We start from the raw sequence: 19,772 nt of genomic DNA, 5'->3' as shown, positions 1-19,772 counted from the left end.
AGATGATACATCTTATTATTTCAACCTATTAGTAAATCTTTAGACAAACATCAAATTAAATATACATTAATATATGGCATGTGAATCACAAGATGTTATAAATAATATGTATTATTACTTCAATTTGTTGGCATATCTTAGAACAAGCATCTAGAGTTGTCATAAAACAGTCTATTTATACATGCAATAAAATAATTTCATTGGACACTCATTGATTTTTCGTCATATAATAGTTAAATTCAGAGCTATTGCTAACACATTAATGCATTGATATGTGAACACCAATATATTAAGTCATAAAGTGCATGTTTAAAAGTACTGATCTGTAAAACTGATTACAATTCGGGTTCAGTTAACGTTTAGACGGAATGAGAGCAATTTTTACAGCTGAAGGAGTCAGGACTCAAGTTAGACATGCCAAAGTATGCCACTCAGTTGCCGTGTTAAGACCCTTTTTGATATTGTCACTATTACAGATCCATTGGTTCTCTTTGATCGTTAATGTGCGGTCAACATTAGCCTGTCTGATTGTGGGTCTGACGACTTCTAAGATCAACCACAACATCTCTTTCTCCGTGTGTCGAAGACGTGTGTAGTGATCGACAAGTGGGGCATTTTCAACTTTGCATCTAATTCTAGATTGGTGTTGTAAGATGCGTGTTTTAGCCATTTGGGTTGTTTTTCCTATGTAGTTCAAACCACATGGGCATTGGATGCAATACACCACGTTTCTAGTATTGCAGTTGGAAAAAGATTTGAGTGATACTGTCTGTCCATTGAGATTAAAAGATTTCAATTTAGTAGTGTTGGGGCATGCTGCACAATTACCGCATTTATGGTGTCCAACCAAAGGTATTATTTGTTTCATATTGTCGACCTGATGTTGCTGTGGTATTTTGTATGCATGGACGAGGCGGTCTTTAATATTTAGCCCTCTCTTGAATGAAAATAATGGTTGGTCTGAAAACTCTGGTAAGGATGCCAAAAGCGTCCAATGTTTTTTTACAATTTTCTTGATTTTATTTGTGGCAGTCCCAAAGGTGGTGACACAAACTAACATTGGGTCAGATACCTTCTGTTTAACTTCAAGTAGAGCCATACGGTCATTGTACCAAGCTCTTTTTAGAGATTTCTTAAGTAGTTTGTTGGGGTACCCTCGTGAGTGCAGTTTTTCTTTAAGTTTCTTAGCCTCAATAAAATAATCTTCTCTTCTGGAGCAATTTCTCCGAAGCCGGAGAAACTGTCCAAATGGGAGTCCATCCTTTAGTGACTGTGAGTGGTGACTGTCATACTTTAAAAGGGTATTGCGTGCCGTTGGTTTAGTGTATAGGGTGGTGTATAGCGTGTTGTCTTCACCTACCTTGATAGAGATGTCAAGAAAATTCATACATTGATTGTCTGAATCAAGTGTGAATTGTAAATTTGGATTTCTGGAATTGATCCAATCGTGGAATTCGGTGAGGAGCTCTTTACTTCCCTTCCAGATTAAAAAGACATCATCTATATATCTTAACCAACTGGTTATGTTTGCTGAAAAGGGATCCTTACCAGAGTTTTCAGACCAACCATTATTTTCATTCAAGAGAGGGCTAAATATTAAAGACCGCCTCGTCCATGCATACAAAATACCACAGCAACATCAGGTCGACAATATGAAACAAATAATACCTTTGGTTGGACACCATAAATGCGGTAATTGTGCAGCATGCCCCAACACTACTAAATTGAAATCTTTTAATCTCAATGGACAGACAGTATCACTCAAATCTTTTTCCAACTGCAATACTAGAAACGTGGTGTATTGCATCCAATGCCCATGTGGTTTGAACTACATAGGAAAAACAACCCAAATGGCTAAAACACGCATCTTACAACACCAATCTAGAATTAGATGCAAAGTTGAAAATGCCCCACTTGTCGATCACTACACACGTCTTCGACACACGGAGAAAGAGATGTTGTGGTTGATCTTAGAAGTCGTCAGACCCACAATCAGACAGGCTAATGTTGACCGCACATTAACGATCAAAGAGAACCAATGGATCTGTAATAGTGACAATATCAAAAAGGGTCTTAACACGGCAACTGAGTGGCATACTTTGGCATGTCTAACTTGAGTCCTGACTCCTTCAGCTGTAAAAATTGCTCTCATTCCGTCTAAACGTTAACTGAACCCGAATTGTAATCAGTTTTACAGATCAGTACTTTTAAACATGCACTTTATGACTTAATATATTGGTGTTCACATATCAATGCATTAATGTGTTAGCAATAGCTCTGAATTTAACTATTATATGACGAAAAATCAATGAGTGTCCAATGAAATTATTTCATTGCATGTATAAATAGACTGTTTTATGACAACTCTAGATGCTTGTTCTAAGATATGCCAACAAATTGAAGTAATAATACATATTATTTATAACATCTTGTGATTCACATGCCATATATTAATGTATATTTAATTTGATGTTTGTCTAAAGATTTACTAATAGGTTGAAATAATAAGATGTATCATCTATGATATTCTTTTGATTCACATGCCATATACCATTATATACCAAGTCAGCTATGTCACGTGTACTAGGTATAAAAATTGACATGATATGTTAATAGTTTTTTTTATTAGTTTTTTCGATCATTCTGTTTTTCTTGACTCTTCTTTTCATTTCATGATTTTCTGCTTTCCACTGCCATATTATGCAATCACTACATTTCTAGATAAGTATCGATCTGACTATTTAGTCACGACAATGATCTTACTCTAACTTGCCATAAGTTGACTTTTAGACGGGATACAAATCACCTCTCCAAGATGGCCGCCGTATTCGGTTAAAACTCAGTGTATCGACGACACTGTTACCGTCAATTATAGGATACCATACTTCAATGAGAATACCTTAGAAGGGCAATAAACTGCTTTTGTTGCAACCCCAAGATAACAAATTAATACGCACTACAGATACACTGACTTTATCAGTAAACACCCTACAAGATGTCGGCTTTATTTCCGACAGATTCGTTCCATTCATTGTGTGTGTTAATTGCAAACAGCTGTTTGTCAGCTAACCAACGCCTTTAAATAAATGCCCCCGAACTCCACACTTCGCTCGAGTTCCTATCGACGGACGGTATCTATATACGCCTCGGCTTGGACAAAATCGTGAGTAATATAACAACCTTCCCCGGTCCACATCAGTTGATACAATGCTAATATACCGCTTAGTTTAAGTGTAAGTTGTTTTTTCGATTACTACAACGAGTGATGTGCTCTTAGATGTGAGATCTGTTCTGTACTCCCAATAATGCGTCATCTCTCTAAACCAGCAAACGAAACATTGAGGTTCATTTTAAATATAGCTGAACTCCATTGTAATCGTGGTCTGAATGTTGGCACTCGAAATTACGATATGTTGCTCCGGTTCATAACCTATCTCCGGCACACCTTACGATTTATTTGTATGACTACCATAGTGCGAGATTAACTATGTGGCGGTTATCTGTCCGCCCTTTTCAGCTAACAGCATGTTACCTTTCCACTCCGTAGATTCTTCTGAATTAAGAAGCGCAACCTCGAAGGACCAACTGGCCCTCCTTGTGATACAAGAACAGTATAATCATAATACTGACTTCCATTATTTGTCCTATTCCGCTATAAGCATACAAAAGGAATATTCTTACCCAACCAAGACCGGGTATGTCCGAATAAGAGAATCTTAATTTAGCTCTTTTTTCATTAAAAGACAAATTCACTACTATAAATTATTTATTCATTGTTTCATAGAACAAACACAACCAAAATTGATGAAGAAACGACAACATCTTTATACGAATGCAATAAATCATAAGTAAGCACAGTATCTGAATGCCAGACTCGTTGAGCTACCACCAGTAACATAGATGCTTTTCACCCTCTCTTTGAATTAGGCGGCAATTTTTATAATGCTGCTTCGACCATTGGTATGAGGTGTCTCTTGCACATTGATTTTCTAAAAAAGATCGCTCTTTCACACACGGGCTATCTCTCTTTTCTCTATCCATTATGAAGAGAATTTTATGTTCCATTTTTTGTAATTAATTGACACTATGTTCATACAGGAGTCTTCTCTCGAAACTTCAACTGTCCTGAAGATGGTCTGACGGATTGACGCCCTAACAGACCGAAACGTCGACTACCTTATCCATTTCCACAGCATACATGCACAGTTGATTGTTCTCCAAATATGAGATAGATCTCTGTTTACTTGATTGGATTGGATATATTTCTGTGTCATAAATTGTGGATAATATTTGGTTGTTTTTCTCCCTTCATGTTACACTGCACATTTATTTGTTTTTTGTACTCCTTTTTATCAACTGTTTCTATATAAAAAATCAGTGATTTTTTCACTTGAAAAGATACCCCGTGTGTGTTGCATATTTTAGATTAAACTCAACTGAATAATGTACGGCTGAGCATCTGTCTTGAGCTCATGTAAAATTAATTGGTTTTGTACAAAGAAATTGAACTCTTCTAAAAACGAAATCCCTTGTTGGCATACTACTATTGCAATTTCATTTGCCCAAGCCCTCAAGGGTATATTGGGTGTCACCCCTAGTTTCAAGTGTTTCTTAAAATTAGCCCCGCCATACATGTTCTTTGACTGCAAGTTGTTCGTTCCTTTTTTTCGTTCCGAAATCTTATTAACAGAAGGAATGCTACCTTGAGGAGATACCGCCTTAACACATCTATCTGAAAGTTCAGCCTTCTTTACCAAGGCTATAATGTCCTTTAAGTTTGACTCACCTTCAATTGAAAGCTTATTGTGGATTGCTTTGATTTTTTTTTACACATGACAATTTGATCCAATATCATCTCATCGTCCAAAATACCCGATTTGCATGTTGCAGCAAGAATTGTATGATTGGAAACACACTCCTCAATAGATTCATTTTGTTGGTGAGTTCTTTTAAAAAAATGTACTTCTAATGACTGTGACAAACACAGTGGGTGAGTAATGTTCATCCGAATCTAAAAGAACGCACTTGAAAACATGACCATCACCAGCTCTCTCCATTTTATGCATTTGTTTATATACTCTGATTCCTTTAGGACCCAGGAAATACATTAAAATTCTCTTCTTTCTTTCTGGTAAAAACACATAATGATTGCCTTCCATTGTAGCAATATAATTTAAAAAAAATACTCATTCCGTTCTGCCCACTTGACAATAAGTTCACCATAATTGGTTAAACATTATTTTGGTGTGTTTAAAGTAATGTATATGTAATAACAACAAGAGAGGGAGGGATAGTCACTCTTATTCCCCCTGACAAGTATACTAGAAAACAACAAAAGAGTGACTGAAAGATTCCTAAGGGAAAACTAAGGAATAGAACAGCACAAGGACAAACCTCTTTGTTTAAAAGAACCCTCTATCACCAACCTAGTTGGTGACATGCTTCATCATTGGGTTCCCACCAGAGAGGCCGAATGCCTCCCTGGTGTGCTATGACGCCTGAATTACAGCGGAGCAGGTTTTTTGTGAAGGGATGTGAGTGCAAAAGGTGGTGTAAATTTAAAAGATGGCTGACCTTATCCAAAAATACTTTTAATGGTGGAAAACCAGCGACCATTAAAAACAGGTGAGACGGATGTTGGTTGGCTGATTAGGTTAACCAGACCTGTCTGGTTTAGTACAAAAAGTGGTCAACATGTTTCTGCTTTTTAGTGCGATTGTGCTAAGCATTTATCAGGACCGAAAACTCCACAGCGGTATACGCTCTCTAAGGCGTACCCTAACCTGTGGAGACGTGTGGACGGCAAAACTCATGGTTTCACCTATGCGGCCTTCTAGGATTTCTAAAGGCGATGGACTGTGAAATAAAGATTTGTTTCACGTCATGGGTCCGGGAGGGGGGATAGAGACGCTGATAGGATTTCTATATTAGCACTCTCCCCTAATTTCTTTGTTAAGTTCTTCATATAACCTAGACAAGGAATATAGCTTGCTCTGTCCAGGGATAGACATTCCCGGGCAATCTCACGGTTCAGCTCTAGTTCAGGATTTATACAGATCATTATCCATCTCAAGAGCTGGGCCACTCCAATCATATCAGATACAAAAACGATACCTAATTCTTGGTGAGTAATATATGGTGGTATGGATTGCTGGACTGAGAGCAAATTTCGGAGGAAATTATGCTCCACTATTGGGGGTAACTCAACCTTTTTGTATCCCAAAATCTAAAATTTCGGACCCATAGTTAGAAATAGCAGTACATTTGGCTTTGTATATATTTAGCATGGCTTGAATCAGCTTGGCCCCTAACCTGATTGCAAAATCAAGTACTGCTACTGTCGATCTAATCATAGCATTTCTTTTTGCTTTTATTTGCGGAGCCCAAGTGCCCCTTTCATCAAACAGGACCCCTAAGTACGAGAATGTTGTCACCCTTGATATTTCATTCCCTCCACAACAATGCGTTTTTAGTTTTTTGGTTCTAGAATCCATAATCATGGTGTGAGATTTCCTAAAATGAACACTTAGATTTAAGAATTCATAAAATCTGAAAAGGTGCTTAGGGGACTCTAAAGCCCAACCACTGTTTGCGCTAATAAAACTGCATCGTTAGCATATAGGGAGAGCAGGGATTAGCCGGTTCCCCTGCTCGAGGGATATCCTTACAAGCAGTGCACCAAGAGGAGTCTAGATTATTGATGTATAAAGTCAACAATAGGGGAGCTGTAATACATCCCTGTCTGACTCCTCTTAAGATACGAATATGCTGTGTATGGTTGCCCCTTTGATTGTATCTCACCGTAGCACAAAGATCCCTATGCAGATCAGATTAAAAAAATCTATATTCCAGTCCATTCCCATTTCAAGTAATAAAGCCCACAATTTGGATCTGTTTACTCAGTCCAAAGCCAAGGACAGATCCATAAAGGCCAAGTGTACTGTCCCCTTCTTGGCAATAGTATATTTCCCAGCTAGCAAATGTAAATTTAAGCATTGATCCGAGGTACCCCTGCCTTTTCTAAAACGATACTGCAGGTTTGATAGTACATTGCACTGTTCCAGCCAACCCGTTAATTTCCTAAGGATCACTCTCCCCAACATTTTAATTACTGAATCAATCAGCGATATAGGCCTATAACATCGTGGGTCACCTCTCTGCCCATTCTTAAAAACTGGTACTCATTCTACGGGTTCTTATCAAGTTCTGTCAATGGTGATGCCATCAATTCCGCTGTAAAATTCTACGCCCAAGGCACATACTGAACTTTGTATCTAAAATCTTGTATTCTCATTGAGAATCGATCTATCCTAGCTGTTGCTCTGAAGAAACCTTCAGTAGTCAACAACTTTGTTAGAGGATTGTGGTCACATCTTAAAAAAATTTCCTTCCTCACAAAAATGTCCACAAGTGTTCTAGGGCCCAAACACATGGCAAGGTTTCCCACTCATTACAGAGTATTTTTCCTCTGTCTCGGTTAATGACCTGGAAGCAAAGACAATGACAAACCTCATTTTTGTTCTTGTCAAGCTGGGTGAGGACACTACCCAGATCTTTGCCACTAGCAGCAGTAATAACAATTGTACTGGCTGCAAGGTCAAATCCTTGCGGGTTGGGTGCCTAGCAAATAGCATCTTTTATTGTATCAAAGGCTTGTTGACACTTGTCAGACCAAACAAAACTAGCTTTATTCTTCTAATATACTCTCATAGCATGCGTTTTATCCAAAAACCTGTCAACAAACTTTGAATGAAATTCAGCCAATACCAAGATTGACTGTATGTCAAACTTGGATGTGGGTGATGGCGCACAGACAATAGCATTAACCAACTTTTCCTTAGGTTTTATCCCATGATCACTAACTTTGTGTCCTAAGTACATAACCTTTTTTTCTGCAAACTTGCAGTTGGCCATCTCAGCAGTTAATCCTTTTTGACTCCAGACTCTTAGAACTATTCTTAATCTGTCATCATGTGTTAGTTTGTTGCACCCCACAATGAGAATATCATTTCGGAAAAACACAATCCTTGGCAAATCACCAAATATTTGTGACATCAGTCTCTGGAATACCACAGCCGCAGAGGCTAAGCCAAAGGGCATATGATTAAATTGAAAACAACTAAAGAGTGCAGAATGTCGTAAGGCTGCTACAAGAAGAATGCAATGACATCTGCTGATACGCAGAGAAAAAGGCCTATGTTGTTATGTTGGAAAACCACTTAGCAATCCTGGTCAGCGAAAGCATCTCATCAATCAGTCAGTCAGTCAAATACTCTTTATTCGAATCGTTAGACTCATAAAAGACATTTAAAAACAACAATACAAATATACAATCACAAAATACATGTGTAAACATTCAATTACAATTTTACGTAAAAATGGACGAAGCCTAAAAAATTCTGGGCGAATTGATTAATTGTTTAAAAACTGTTTAAAACCTCACTTATTTCATTATTACCATTGAGGGGAGTTTGCTTTTTAATCCTAAGAGCTGCCACTAAAAAGCTTGCCACACAAAAAATAATACGAGTAGACCCCAGATGTTGGAGATAGACAAAAGCAGGCCTAACCTGTATGAAGCCAGCCTCTTTCAATAATGGGACCAAATAACTTTTCCTTATATCCCTAAAACTCTCACAAATCATAATAAAATGTAAAGTGTCTTGTTGCGAGAATTTATCGCAGTTACAGGGGGGCCCTAGTTCAGGTTTTATCCAGGATGGGTGACTACCTAGGATCTGGTGGATCATATTAAACCTGAATTTAGTCAACAAAAACCTGTGCAAAGGTTTAGTGACAATTTTAAGGTAGGGCTCCAAAGAGGGGGAAGAGGTTAACATAAAATGAGCCCTAACCGCGGGTTTCTCCAGTTCCTTTACCTCCCGCTCCAATCTGGCCCTCTCCATGAATTTAATTTTAATCCACTTGACATCCTCCTTCTTGATAGAGGCAGGCAATTTAAAAAGGTCAATACGGCCTAGTTGATAAAAAGTTTTTTCCAGGTAGGACATCCATGCAATTTTATGGGCTCGGTCCAAACCCCTGACATCAGACAAAATGGCGTGGTTTAATGTTAACTCTGGGTTGAGCCAGGTTTTTAGCCAGAGAATCAGGGGGGCCAGTTTCAACCTATCCGTAAAATAATCCAGTCCCACCTCCGTGTGTAGGGCGAAGGTGGGAGAAGATTTGGGGAGAGAGAGAAGTTGTCTAATAAAACTATTCTCCACTCTTTGGATCCTGTCCAGCTGTGCATAACCCCACAAAGATGCGCCATAAGAGGCGATTGATAGGCACTTAGTATTATAGATTTTCAGGAGGGCCTCCATGGGCCGAGACCCTAATCTCCGTGAGAAGCCCATGAGGGCTGAAGAAGAGCGAGCCACAGACACGCTCTTCACCTTAATCTGGGGGCCCCAAGATCCCTTATCATCAAAAAGGACGCCCAGATAAGGGAAGACCGTGACTCTAGAGACACGCTCCCCCTCGCAGAAAAACGACGTAAGTTTTTTTCTACTCCTGCAGTTGCCTACCACCATCGTATGTGATTTTTTGGCATTCATTTTTAAATCTAGCTGACCCATAAACGCCCCAAATTGGTCCAAAAGTCTTTGGAGCCCAACTCCCGTTCGTGCTAATAGGACTGCGTCGTCCGCGTATAGGAGTGCTGGTACCAGTATATCTCCCACACGCGGAACGTCCGTCCCCACATTCACTAGGCTATTTCCAAGTTCATTAATATAAATAGTAAAAAGAAGGGGAGCCAGGATACAACCTTGGCGAACCCCCCTCTCGGACTTGAAACGGTTTATGCACCTGCCCTCCCTGGTTACCCTGACCATTGCAAACAGCTCCTGGTGCAAAGAAGCCATAAAATGAACAAGGGCTGGATCAACACCAAACTCCAATAAAATACCCCATAGCTTGGACCTGTTGACCATGTCGAAGGCCGAGGAGAGGTCCATAAAAGCCAAAAATAGAGACCCCTCCTTGGCCACCGTGTACTTGGAAATCAGCAAATGGAGATTTAGGCATTGGTCAACAGTGCCTCTTTTTTCTCTGAAGCCATATTGGATATTTGCAAGACCCCCCTTAAGCTCGATATTTTCCCTCAATCTCATCAATCCTTGGAAGTTACAATTGGTCCACCACTATATTGTCATTGAGACACCTAAGGTTCACACATAACCAAATCTTTTCGTTGGCTCGTCTACATGGGTGAAATCCACTCGGATGCCTCAATGGGCTTGATAATACCTGCCTTTTGTAGCTTACACAGTTCCATTTTGACTTCCTCTCTGAATATTATAGGAACATTGCCTACCTTTTGAATTGTAGGTGTGGCAGATGCTTTCACGCTAGCTCTGTGGGAGAACGCTTTAAGCTTAACAATTTTCCCATTGGACACATCCTGGAATTAGTTAAGAACCCATTTCTTAGTCTCTTCACCATCGCTAGGTATTAACTCTTGTTCCGAACTTTGAGGGTCAAGTATTATATGTAATGTCCTTTGCTCCCTCCAGCCCAAAACTGGAGGATCATCGGCTGCAACATAAAGATTGCACGTGGCTCTTTGGTTCCTAAACTCAAATGTAAGTAATATGTATCCTGACATGTCAATCTTTTCTTCTGTGAAGCTTTCCACTTTAATATTTGTAGGTTCTAGGTGTTACACTTATAAAATTGTGTTCCCAGGCACTGCGAGCAATGATGGTGAAGGGGGAAGTCGAGTCTGGTGCCACCTGTAACCGAATACCTCAAAAATGTGTCATACATAACGGCTTGTTCCTATCATTACATTTGATATTCAAAACAACACTGCTCTTTTTGTACACTTTGATGGTATACAGCACTTCAAATTCATCCTCTACATCATTCTCTGACGAATCCGAATCACTGTCTGTTAGACATGTGACTCGGTTTTGCTTTTTCTCCTTTTTCTCACATACTCTAGCGAAGTTCCCTACAGTGCTGCACTGAGGGCATTTTGCTGGACACCTTTCCGACCTGGCATTGTGTGTACGGCTACCACAATAGTAACAGGTAAATGTTGAGGTCTTTCCTTGGTTGAGGTTGTCTTTGCTTATGTTTTTCTTAAAATTAGCCCCGCCATACATGTTCTTTGACTGCAAGTTGTTTGTTCCTTTTTTTCGTTCCGAAATCTTATTAACAGAAGGAATGCTACCTTGAGGAGATACCGCCTTAACACATCTATCTGAAAGTTCAGCCTTCTTTACCAAGGCTATCATGTCCTTTAAGTTTGACTCACCTTCAATTGAAAGCTTATTGTGGATTGCTTTGATTTTTTTTGTACACATGACAATTTGATCCAATATCATCTCATCGTCCAAAATACCCGATTTGCATGTTGCAGCAAGAATTGTATGATTGGAAACACACTCCTCAATAGATTCATTTTGTTGGTGAGTTCTTTTAAAAAAAAATGTACTTCTAATGACTGTGACAAACACAGTGGATGAGTAATGTTCATCCGAATCTAAAAGAACGCACTTGAAAACATGACCATCACCAGCTCTCTCCATTTTATGCATTTGTTTATATACTCTGATTCCTTTAGGACCCAGGAAATACATTAAAATTCTCTTATTTCTTTCTGGTAAAAACACATAATGATTGCCTTCCATTGTAGCAATATAATTTTAAAAAAATACTCATTCCGTTCTGCCCACTTGACAATAGGTTCACCATAATTGGTTAAACATTATTTTGGTGTGTTTAAAGTAATATATATGTAATAACAACAAGAGAGGGAGGGATAATCACTCTTATTCCCCCTGACAAGTATACTAGAAAACAACAAAAGAGTGACTGAAAGATTCCTAAGGGAAAACTAAGGAATAGAACAGCACAAGGACAAACCTCTTTGTTTAAAAGAACCCTCTATCACCAACCTAGTTGGTGACATGCTTCATCATTGGGTTCCCACCAGAGAGGCCGAATGCCTCCCTGGTGTGCTTCGACGCCTGAATTACAGCGGAGCAGGTTTTTTGTGAAGGGATGTGAGTGCAAAAGGTGGTGTAAATTTAAAAGATGGCTGACCTTATCCAAAAATGCTTTTAATGGTGGAAAACCAGCGACCATTAAAAAAACAGGTGAGACGGACGTTGGTTGGCTGATTAGGTTAACCAGACCTGTCTGGTTTAGTACAAAAAGTGAAAAGTGGTCAACATGTTTCTGCTTTTTAGTGCGATTGTGCTAAGCATTTATCAGGACCGAAAACTCCACAGCGGTATACGCTCTCTAAGGCGTACCCTAACCTGTGGAGACGTGTGGACGGCAAAACTTATGGTTTCACCTATGCGGCCTTCTAGGATTTCTAAAGGCGATGGACTGTGAAATAAAGATTCGTTTCACGTCATGGGTCCGGGAGGGGGGATAGAGACGCTGATAGGATTTCTATATTAGCACTCTCCCCCTCATGACCTATCGCTGGTCCTCCCCGGCCCGAATGTTGGTTATACCAGCACTTCTGGCACTGAGTTAGCTGAGTTGACTTCAATTGTAATTGCTCCAAAAAGTGACAGAAATTAAAACTGAATCATGAAACAATGTCTCAATGGGAGTCAATGAGGAGGTACAATTTAGAGAGTAAATTATTTACTCCCTAAATTGTACCTCCTCATTGACTCCCGTTGAGACATTGGTGAATGATATTGTACCCACCCAGGGCTCAACTGAGGCTACGGGTTTCTCCTGTGGTTTCAAATATAGAAATAAAAACTAAGCACCAGACAGACATTAGTTTAGCAAGGGTGACTCTAACTAGGAAGAAGCTAAGTTGCAGCTTGCGCCCTCTCTGATAAAAAGCAAACCCAGATAAAACTTTCAGGATACAATAGTGTATTAAAAACAGGCTTACTTTAGTAAAAAAAAAAGTTCTCGTATCTGATTACCGTAACATCAACGTGCTGTGCCAAAATTGTGGAAATGCTTCGGTGGTTGCGGCAGTATGAGGAAAACTAAATCACGCAGCATAGCCAAATTCCAGGAGCTGCTGAAAGGGTAAGTTACATGCTGTGGATTGTAGATCCAAGATGGAGGCACAACAGGTCACTCACTGTGCCTGGTGATGACCATTTAGCCCAGAATCCTATGTGTGGTACCTTTGATGGAAGAGACACGCTGGAAAACAAATAGCGCAGGGAAGGTAGGCACCATAATCAGGCAGGCACATTGTCCTTGCTAGCTGACAGACAAGAAATGGAGCCATTTGTAGGCACACAAAGAAAGGGGTACTTTTTTTAAAGTGTACCGTGGCCACGCGGCAGTGACTTGAAAGTAAGCCACCAGCAATGGCCAAGTGCTCAAACATGCCAGCAATCATTCAAGTGTATAAACGCCTCCCCATTACATCACTTCCATCAGCCCCACAGTCATTAATACAAGGATTCTGGCAAAATGAAGGCATTCTAGAAATACTTCGTACTAAAAGGGCACACAACCATGTACATCTTTGAAGTATCTCTAAATCCACAGGGTGCAGGAGCTAATAACCATCTCGTTGCTACATTTGTGAGGTAAACTCCTTGATAAATCCAAATAAAGGAATTCCAATCTGGTACAAATCTTTATTGTCATCTTCCAGTATCCATACTCCAGCAGAAGCTCCCAGTACAATAATGCCCCCTACATTCTATGCGCTCACATTTATACCACGAACTTGGAATACACAAGAATGACCTAATGCATTCTAAAAGGAATGTGCTACATATGCATACATATATTAACAATACTACACTGCTCCTATTCAAGTCTCACGGGTGATCAATACCCAGTTGGTCATCTTCAGCACAATCTCGCAAGCCAATATTGTCATCCCTACGTGTGCCCTAGACCTTGCTCAGAAGTCTTTCTGTGATTGAGTCATGGGCCCTATAGGCAGGTAAGAGGTAGGTCTTTCTACATGGGCCAGTGGCTGGAATTACTAGTGCCATGCTTTGTGTTTTGGGTACACAGGTACTGGCCCAGAACAAGCGCAAAGGTTGTTTTATCACAGCAGTGAGATGAAATGTCATTACATAAATCTTGTGACCGCTCTCTGTAAAGTGATTGTAGCATTGAATGTCTCAGATTACTTAACCTTTGTTATGACAATAACATGGAATGTGATACCGAGATGTGATATTTAATGTGGGAATGGACATTCATTGCACACTTGCTCCAAATAAGTTTACGTAGCTACGACAGTAAAAATAAATGCAATGCCAGCGAAAATAAGTGTCGTCTGGGGAAAAACGGTACTTGGAGAAAGTGTAGCAAAAATGTACTTTCACACCTGTACTACACTGCAAAATAAAATTCTATGGTATTACCATAGTACATTATAACAGACTTGGGAAATCATAATTTACTGCCTTCCAGACACAGTTTACTGCCTGGCATATTTCATGTCACAATCATTTTATAGAGGAACCACAGGGGGCTATATTTACAAGGCCTTTATAATTTTGTTTCACTGCATAGATTACACCTTGTACCGTTTAAATAGTTTTCTTTACAACTCTACATATTGTAAAACAAAATGGCATAAAACCAAAGGTGGAGATCCGCAAACAGAAATATACCATTTATTGCAATGATTGGCTAGCTTGACTCACTCGAGGTTTCCCCTCTTGTGAGTCATGCCACCCCAAAGTAAACAGTGGTAGTTGGTAGCATATTACACTTGCTGATACGTTGAGATACAGATATGTTGAGAGGCAATTGATTTTTGCATTGGTCTATTGAATAAATTCCCTGCACTGCCTGGAAAGTTTGTAATAACATTACACCTTTGCAATTTATGAAGGGAAAATACATCAGCGGTGCTTGTCTAAGGGATATCAAAATGTGCATCTAAAAAAATCAATATTCCTCCAGAATCGCTGGCGCAGATCAACAGTTGGGGATGAGGTAGCACTAGAAGGAGAACTGAAATGAGAACTTACTGGAAAGCCATCAATATTGTTAAAAGGAACCAACTTTTGTGGCAACTTCTCTCAACTAACAATTGTTCCTTGGAGTTATTCCAAGTTGTGTAATGCTTCATTTCCTAAACTACATCCAAAGGTGAACTGCTGATCCCCAAAAACGAATTGAAGTCTCCAGTTTCCTCTTTATAACAAAGGTCAAAGAAATCCAGTACGTATTCGCTACAGACTGTGATAGGCTTCTGAGGAGGTGCTCATGCTTCAACCTAGAATTCTTTTGGGTCATGGTCTCCACCTCTGAATGCATTAATTGGCTAAAGTCTGGTAGAAAACCTGCAAGCAGTAAGATCCTCTTTCAGCTTTAGCTCAGAAGGTTCATGCTGAGACTTTGGCTCTGAAATTTGACACTTTAGAAAAGCGCTCTTTAATGTCCGATGTTGCTCCTAGGCTATAAAACCAGACCTGTGATTACCCTACCCATCAAGGAAGTTCCTCTAGAGCCCCTTGAACATTACAAATTCGAACCCTGTTCCATACTAAAAAGTCACCAATGAGGACTGTGTGTGTTTGTGAATATCTGGGATGATGTCTTCCAAGCTCCAGATCAAGGCCAGCTCCTCAAGAAGAGCTCTCTTGCCTTATATTAGACCTATCAGCCGCATTCAAAACTGGGGGCCATCGATTGCTGTTGTCCAGATTGAGAACAGCGATAGGGGACTCAGAATCCACATTTAGATGTTTCTCTTCCCTACTAGAGTCCAGTGCGGTAAACTGGAGATCCTCTGTCAGTGCCCTCTACTTCTGGAGTACAGCAGAAATCTGCACTATTGTGTTTTTCATACCTCTCGATGAAGTGATAAAATTGGAGGGCTTATGTTTCAATCACAATGCTCCAATGATCAGAAACATACCTACATGTTCTTGAGGCTACCTCTAGCTTAGGTTGCATCACCTCTTATGGATAGGGAATCGAAGCTAAATGTTTCTGAAGAAGATAATATGTTGCTCTGCTTGAAACCTTTTCTTTCTCTCCACGATTTAAGTTCTGTTTGGTGCCAGTATTCACTATGCCGCGATAGGCAAAAGCCTACGCTTCCTCTTCTCGGTCTGGTGCCTCAAACTGATACCGTAATTGAAGGCAGTTGGCCCGAGTTAGGATAGCTTCTCAGGATGCTGTATTTTATACCCACTGAACTCCAGGTGGAGATGGGTGTCATAATCACTGATGAACTGGGTTACGGCAATACCGGGAGTGGTCTCATGGTTTACAGTAATAGAAGCTGCAATGTGTGAAAAATGCTGTAGTGTGTCTTAAGTTTGGGCCTATGAAATTTTTTTTTCCATCACTGCTCTTAAAAGAGAAATCTAGGGGGGTTTGGTGAGTGTCCAAATACATTTCAGGATTCTGAATTTGCTTTTCAAGTGCCTCCAAAGCCTGGATATGCATATCTCATGAATAAACTCACATTGTACTGCCCAGCCAACCACTGAGGTCATCAGAGGCGTGTAAGTCTAGAGGTCATAAGATTTCCCATGTGCTTGGGTCAAGGCTATTGAACAGCTTGCCCAAGCACATCCGACACAAACATTCTGTCTGGCTTTTAGAGAATCAGTAATATGGTGGCTTTTCTGGTTAATGTTTGCTAGTGGTTTGTGCTCCTCGTGGCTAGCCCCTTGATACCTATACATCTGTTGTAATAAATGCATGTATCCAAATATTTGTTGTCAGTCACTGAGCAGCATATGAACTGCTGTAGCAATTAAGATTATTTAAATGGACTAAGACAATGTAAAGTAAGAGAGAATTCCCTTCATTCTGTGACTTGTTTTCTGAAATCTGAGGTGTGGTGGCCTCTAGGGGGAGTGGCGTTCTTACTCATCTTTTGCATGGCTGCGGAGCACACAATGTGCTGGATAGGCTAACACACCATTTTATTGTAGGTGCTTGTTCAGCTACATTTTGACATTTCTCCAGGATGAAGATAGAGACTGATGAGACTGGACTCACCAACAGATTGTAAATTGAACACCCTTGAACCACTAGCAGAAGCTATATGTGTAACACTCTGGTGTTCTGTTTTCTTCCAGGATTGCTGGGATACCATGTGTGCAGCTAACAGGATTTGCGAAAGGATTCACCTATGAAATCGGTCAGACGTTTGCTGGGGAGAGTAACCATGCCTGGAACGCGGTATACCTTGGTGGAAGATGGCACCTCATTGACTGCACGTGGGGTACTGGATTTGTGAATAACATCAGCAATAAGTTTACCTTTGAGTAAGCAACAGTTTGCTACTGGCCATTCTATATGTGCAGAGTGAGGTTGTCACTACGGTCTTTCAGCAACTTCTTCATTGACATGTAATGTTAATCAAACTAATAATGACATGTTTAAGGGATAATTACTAGTGGAATAAGATGATACCTTTGGAGAGAGGAAACTAGGTCCCGAGGTATCACTCCCCTCTGTAAACCAGGGCTCTGCAGTTTGCACAGAGATGGTTTAAGAATCGTAATCCAATTTTTGATGCAACCTATGTACTGTCTATTCGCAGGGGTCTCAAAATGATCAACGTAATGCTTATTCATTGAGCAGGTCCATGTTGTGACCCCCCTGTGAATGGCTGGCAACAGATGTATGGAAGACTGATAAGGACAGCAGACCTTAGTTCTGTCATTTGCTTTCCGAAATGGGAAACAAAATGCAGCGTTGTCCATTAGTGGAACTGGTGCTGCTTCACTGAAAATGTTACCTGTGTGGGAATTCATTGGGATAGCAGTAGAGCCTGCTCCTCTCGAAGATGATGTTATGACTAACAAAGGGAAAGGAGTCCCAAAGAATGAATGGAGAGCTCAGTGGACATCACAGAGTGGAACTCCAGTCTAGTTCAGGTGAACAGTGGTAAGGTAATGAGCTATACTCAATTGAATTTGGAGGTAAGTGACAGGAGGAAGAATGTGCTACTTACACATATGTTTGACCCCAGCTATAGGAAATTAAAAAACTGTCACTGCAATTCAATGACATTGCAGACAAATGAGAAAACAATTTAATGAATGAGCCTGTAACATTAACCACTGAGGGCCTTAGTTAGAGTTTGGTGGATAGGATACTCCATCACAAATGTGGTGTATGTTCGGGTCGCCATATTAAGTGCTTTATAGCATATGGCACTCATAATACAGCAGACAGGATATCCACCACGCTTTGACATCTTATCCAGTCTGCTAAATTCTAAATGAGGCCCTGAGAGTCCCTTGAAACATACAAGGGCAGTGATTAGAGGGTTGTGTGAACTCTTCAATTAGTGTGGGTGTAGTAAAGGTTAGGTGAAATATGCCTGAAGATGCAGGCATTGAATAAGACCGCTTTTTTTGTGCATGCAACCAAATATGTTGTAATGCATGAGGCCCCTGGTGATCTGTGCTTAGATTTGCAGATTATTCCTTGTCTGACACAGCAGATGGTGAGGTTCTCTTTTCATGTTATCTGACTGTCTTTTCTTCTGCAGGTACAATGAGTTTTACTTCCTCACCCATCCTGCCCTCTTCATTGATGGTCATTTCCCAGCCAACCAGAACTGGCAGCTGTTAACACCACCACTGTCTCTGAAACAGTTTGAGAACAACATCCGCCGCAAGAGTTCCTTTTATACTTCTGGACTGCTTGTGGCAAACCCGGAAACAGTCTTAATTGAAACAGGTATAGGAGATATGTATCACCATGTTCTGCTTTGTGAGACCACACTCCACCTAACAGTAAGAATGACCAGGTTCTGCATCTACTGTAAGCCTCTCATTATTAAGTAAAAGTAATATCAATGTTTATGCATCTAGTGGCAGAGCACTCTCCTCGATGCTGAGTGCTCCACATTACTGCAACTTTGTGGGCCCCACTCTTCGATCCTTAGTACCTCAAAGTCCCATGCATCCATTACATACAATAATGCAACACATACAGTCATGTGTCCAACAAATCTCCATTCATACTGTCCACAGCCTCATATGTACTACTCTTTTTTTCAGGAAGTTGAACAAATTAAGCCCTTATAGAATGCGGGGAAGCAAAGTGATTTAAAAAGTGACAATGCTGGCTTTGGCAGAAGGCAGGCAGGAGAAGACCACACCAGTCTTACCCTTACAGTGCCTACAGACAATAGGAACATATGGCATTGATTGCAGGTGACTGGGAAGTGAGACCAGGACAGGGCTTGGCCTAGAAGATTGTTTGTTGTTAAATGTCAGGGCACAATGTGGCTTTAATAGGACCATTAGAAACATTGCCACCCTTGTTAAGTATTTGCTTGTTGATGACAGAGTGTTTTTGACTCGCACCCTTCTTTAGTTTATATCTTCTTATGATCCACTACCACCCAGAGACAGAAACCAACTCAGCTCAGATGCACACAATGTTTTATGAATGTATCTTCTGTCCCTCTATGCATAAACGTGCCTGCTCCTGGGAAGGCATGATCGGCATTGTGTTGGTGGCATTGAGCAAGAGTTCTGATACTTACATCACTGGCGCATAACTGGCCATTCTCTCAAATTTGGCTTCAATGTAATTGAGATTATGACCATATAAAGGGTGTATATCTGAAGAAGATTCACCAGGGTACAGGACAGGATTGAACAGGCTTGAAGCGAAGAAAGTCTGGTGTATCTCTTTACTATTCCCATAACAGATTGTTTACTAAGATTTGATTAGGTGCTTGCATGGGCTATGGTCAATTCACTTACCATGATGAACGCCTGTGGGCACAGGGCAAATGAGCAGTGCTAAGGAAGACCAAGCTTTATTGTTTTTAGAAGCTTTAAAGCATAACCATCTAACAAATCCTTACA

General features: G+C 40.3%; 1 protein-coding gene across 1 annotated transcript in view; it reads left to right on the top strand.

Moving 5' to 3' along the window:
- The window catches only part of KY (kyphoscoliosis peptidase), a 175,670-nt gene that overhangs the window by 113,946 nt on the left and 41,952 nt on the right, over positions 1 to 19,772 (top strand). The window contains exons 9-10 of the mRNA XM_085634246.1: positions 17,016 to 17,204; positions 18,440 to 18,630. Of these exons, the coding sequence (XP_085490372.1) occupies positions 17,016 to 17,204; positions 18,440 to 18,630 (380 nt within the window). The remainder of the gene's footprint in view (positions 1 to 17,015; positions 17,205 to 18,439; positions 18,631 to 19,772) is intronic.

This window comes from Triturus cristatus, chromosome 11 (assembly GCF_964204655.1).
Source record: "Triturus cristatus chromosome 11, aTriCri1.1, whole genome shotgun sequence".
Taxonomy (NCBI): Eukaryota; Metazoa; Chordata; class Amphibia; order Caudata; family Salamandridae; genus Triturus; species Triturus cristatus.
Note: the sequence above shows the minus strand (reverse complement) of the source record. Positions and strands in the feature narration are given on the sequence as shown.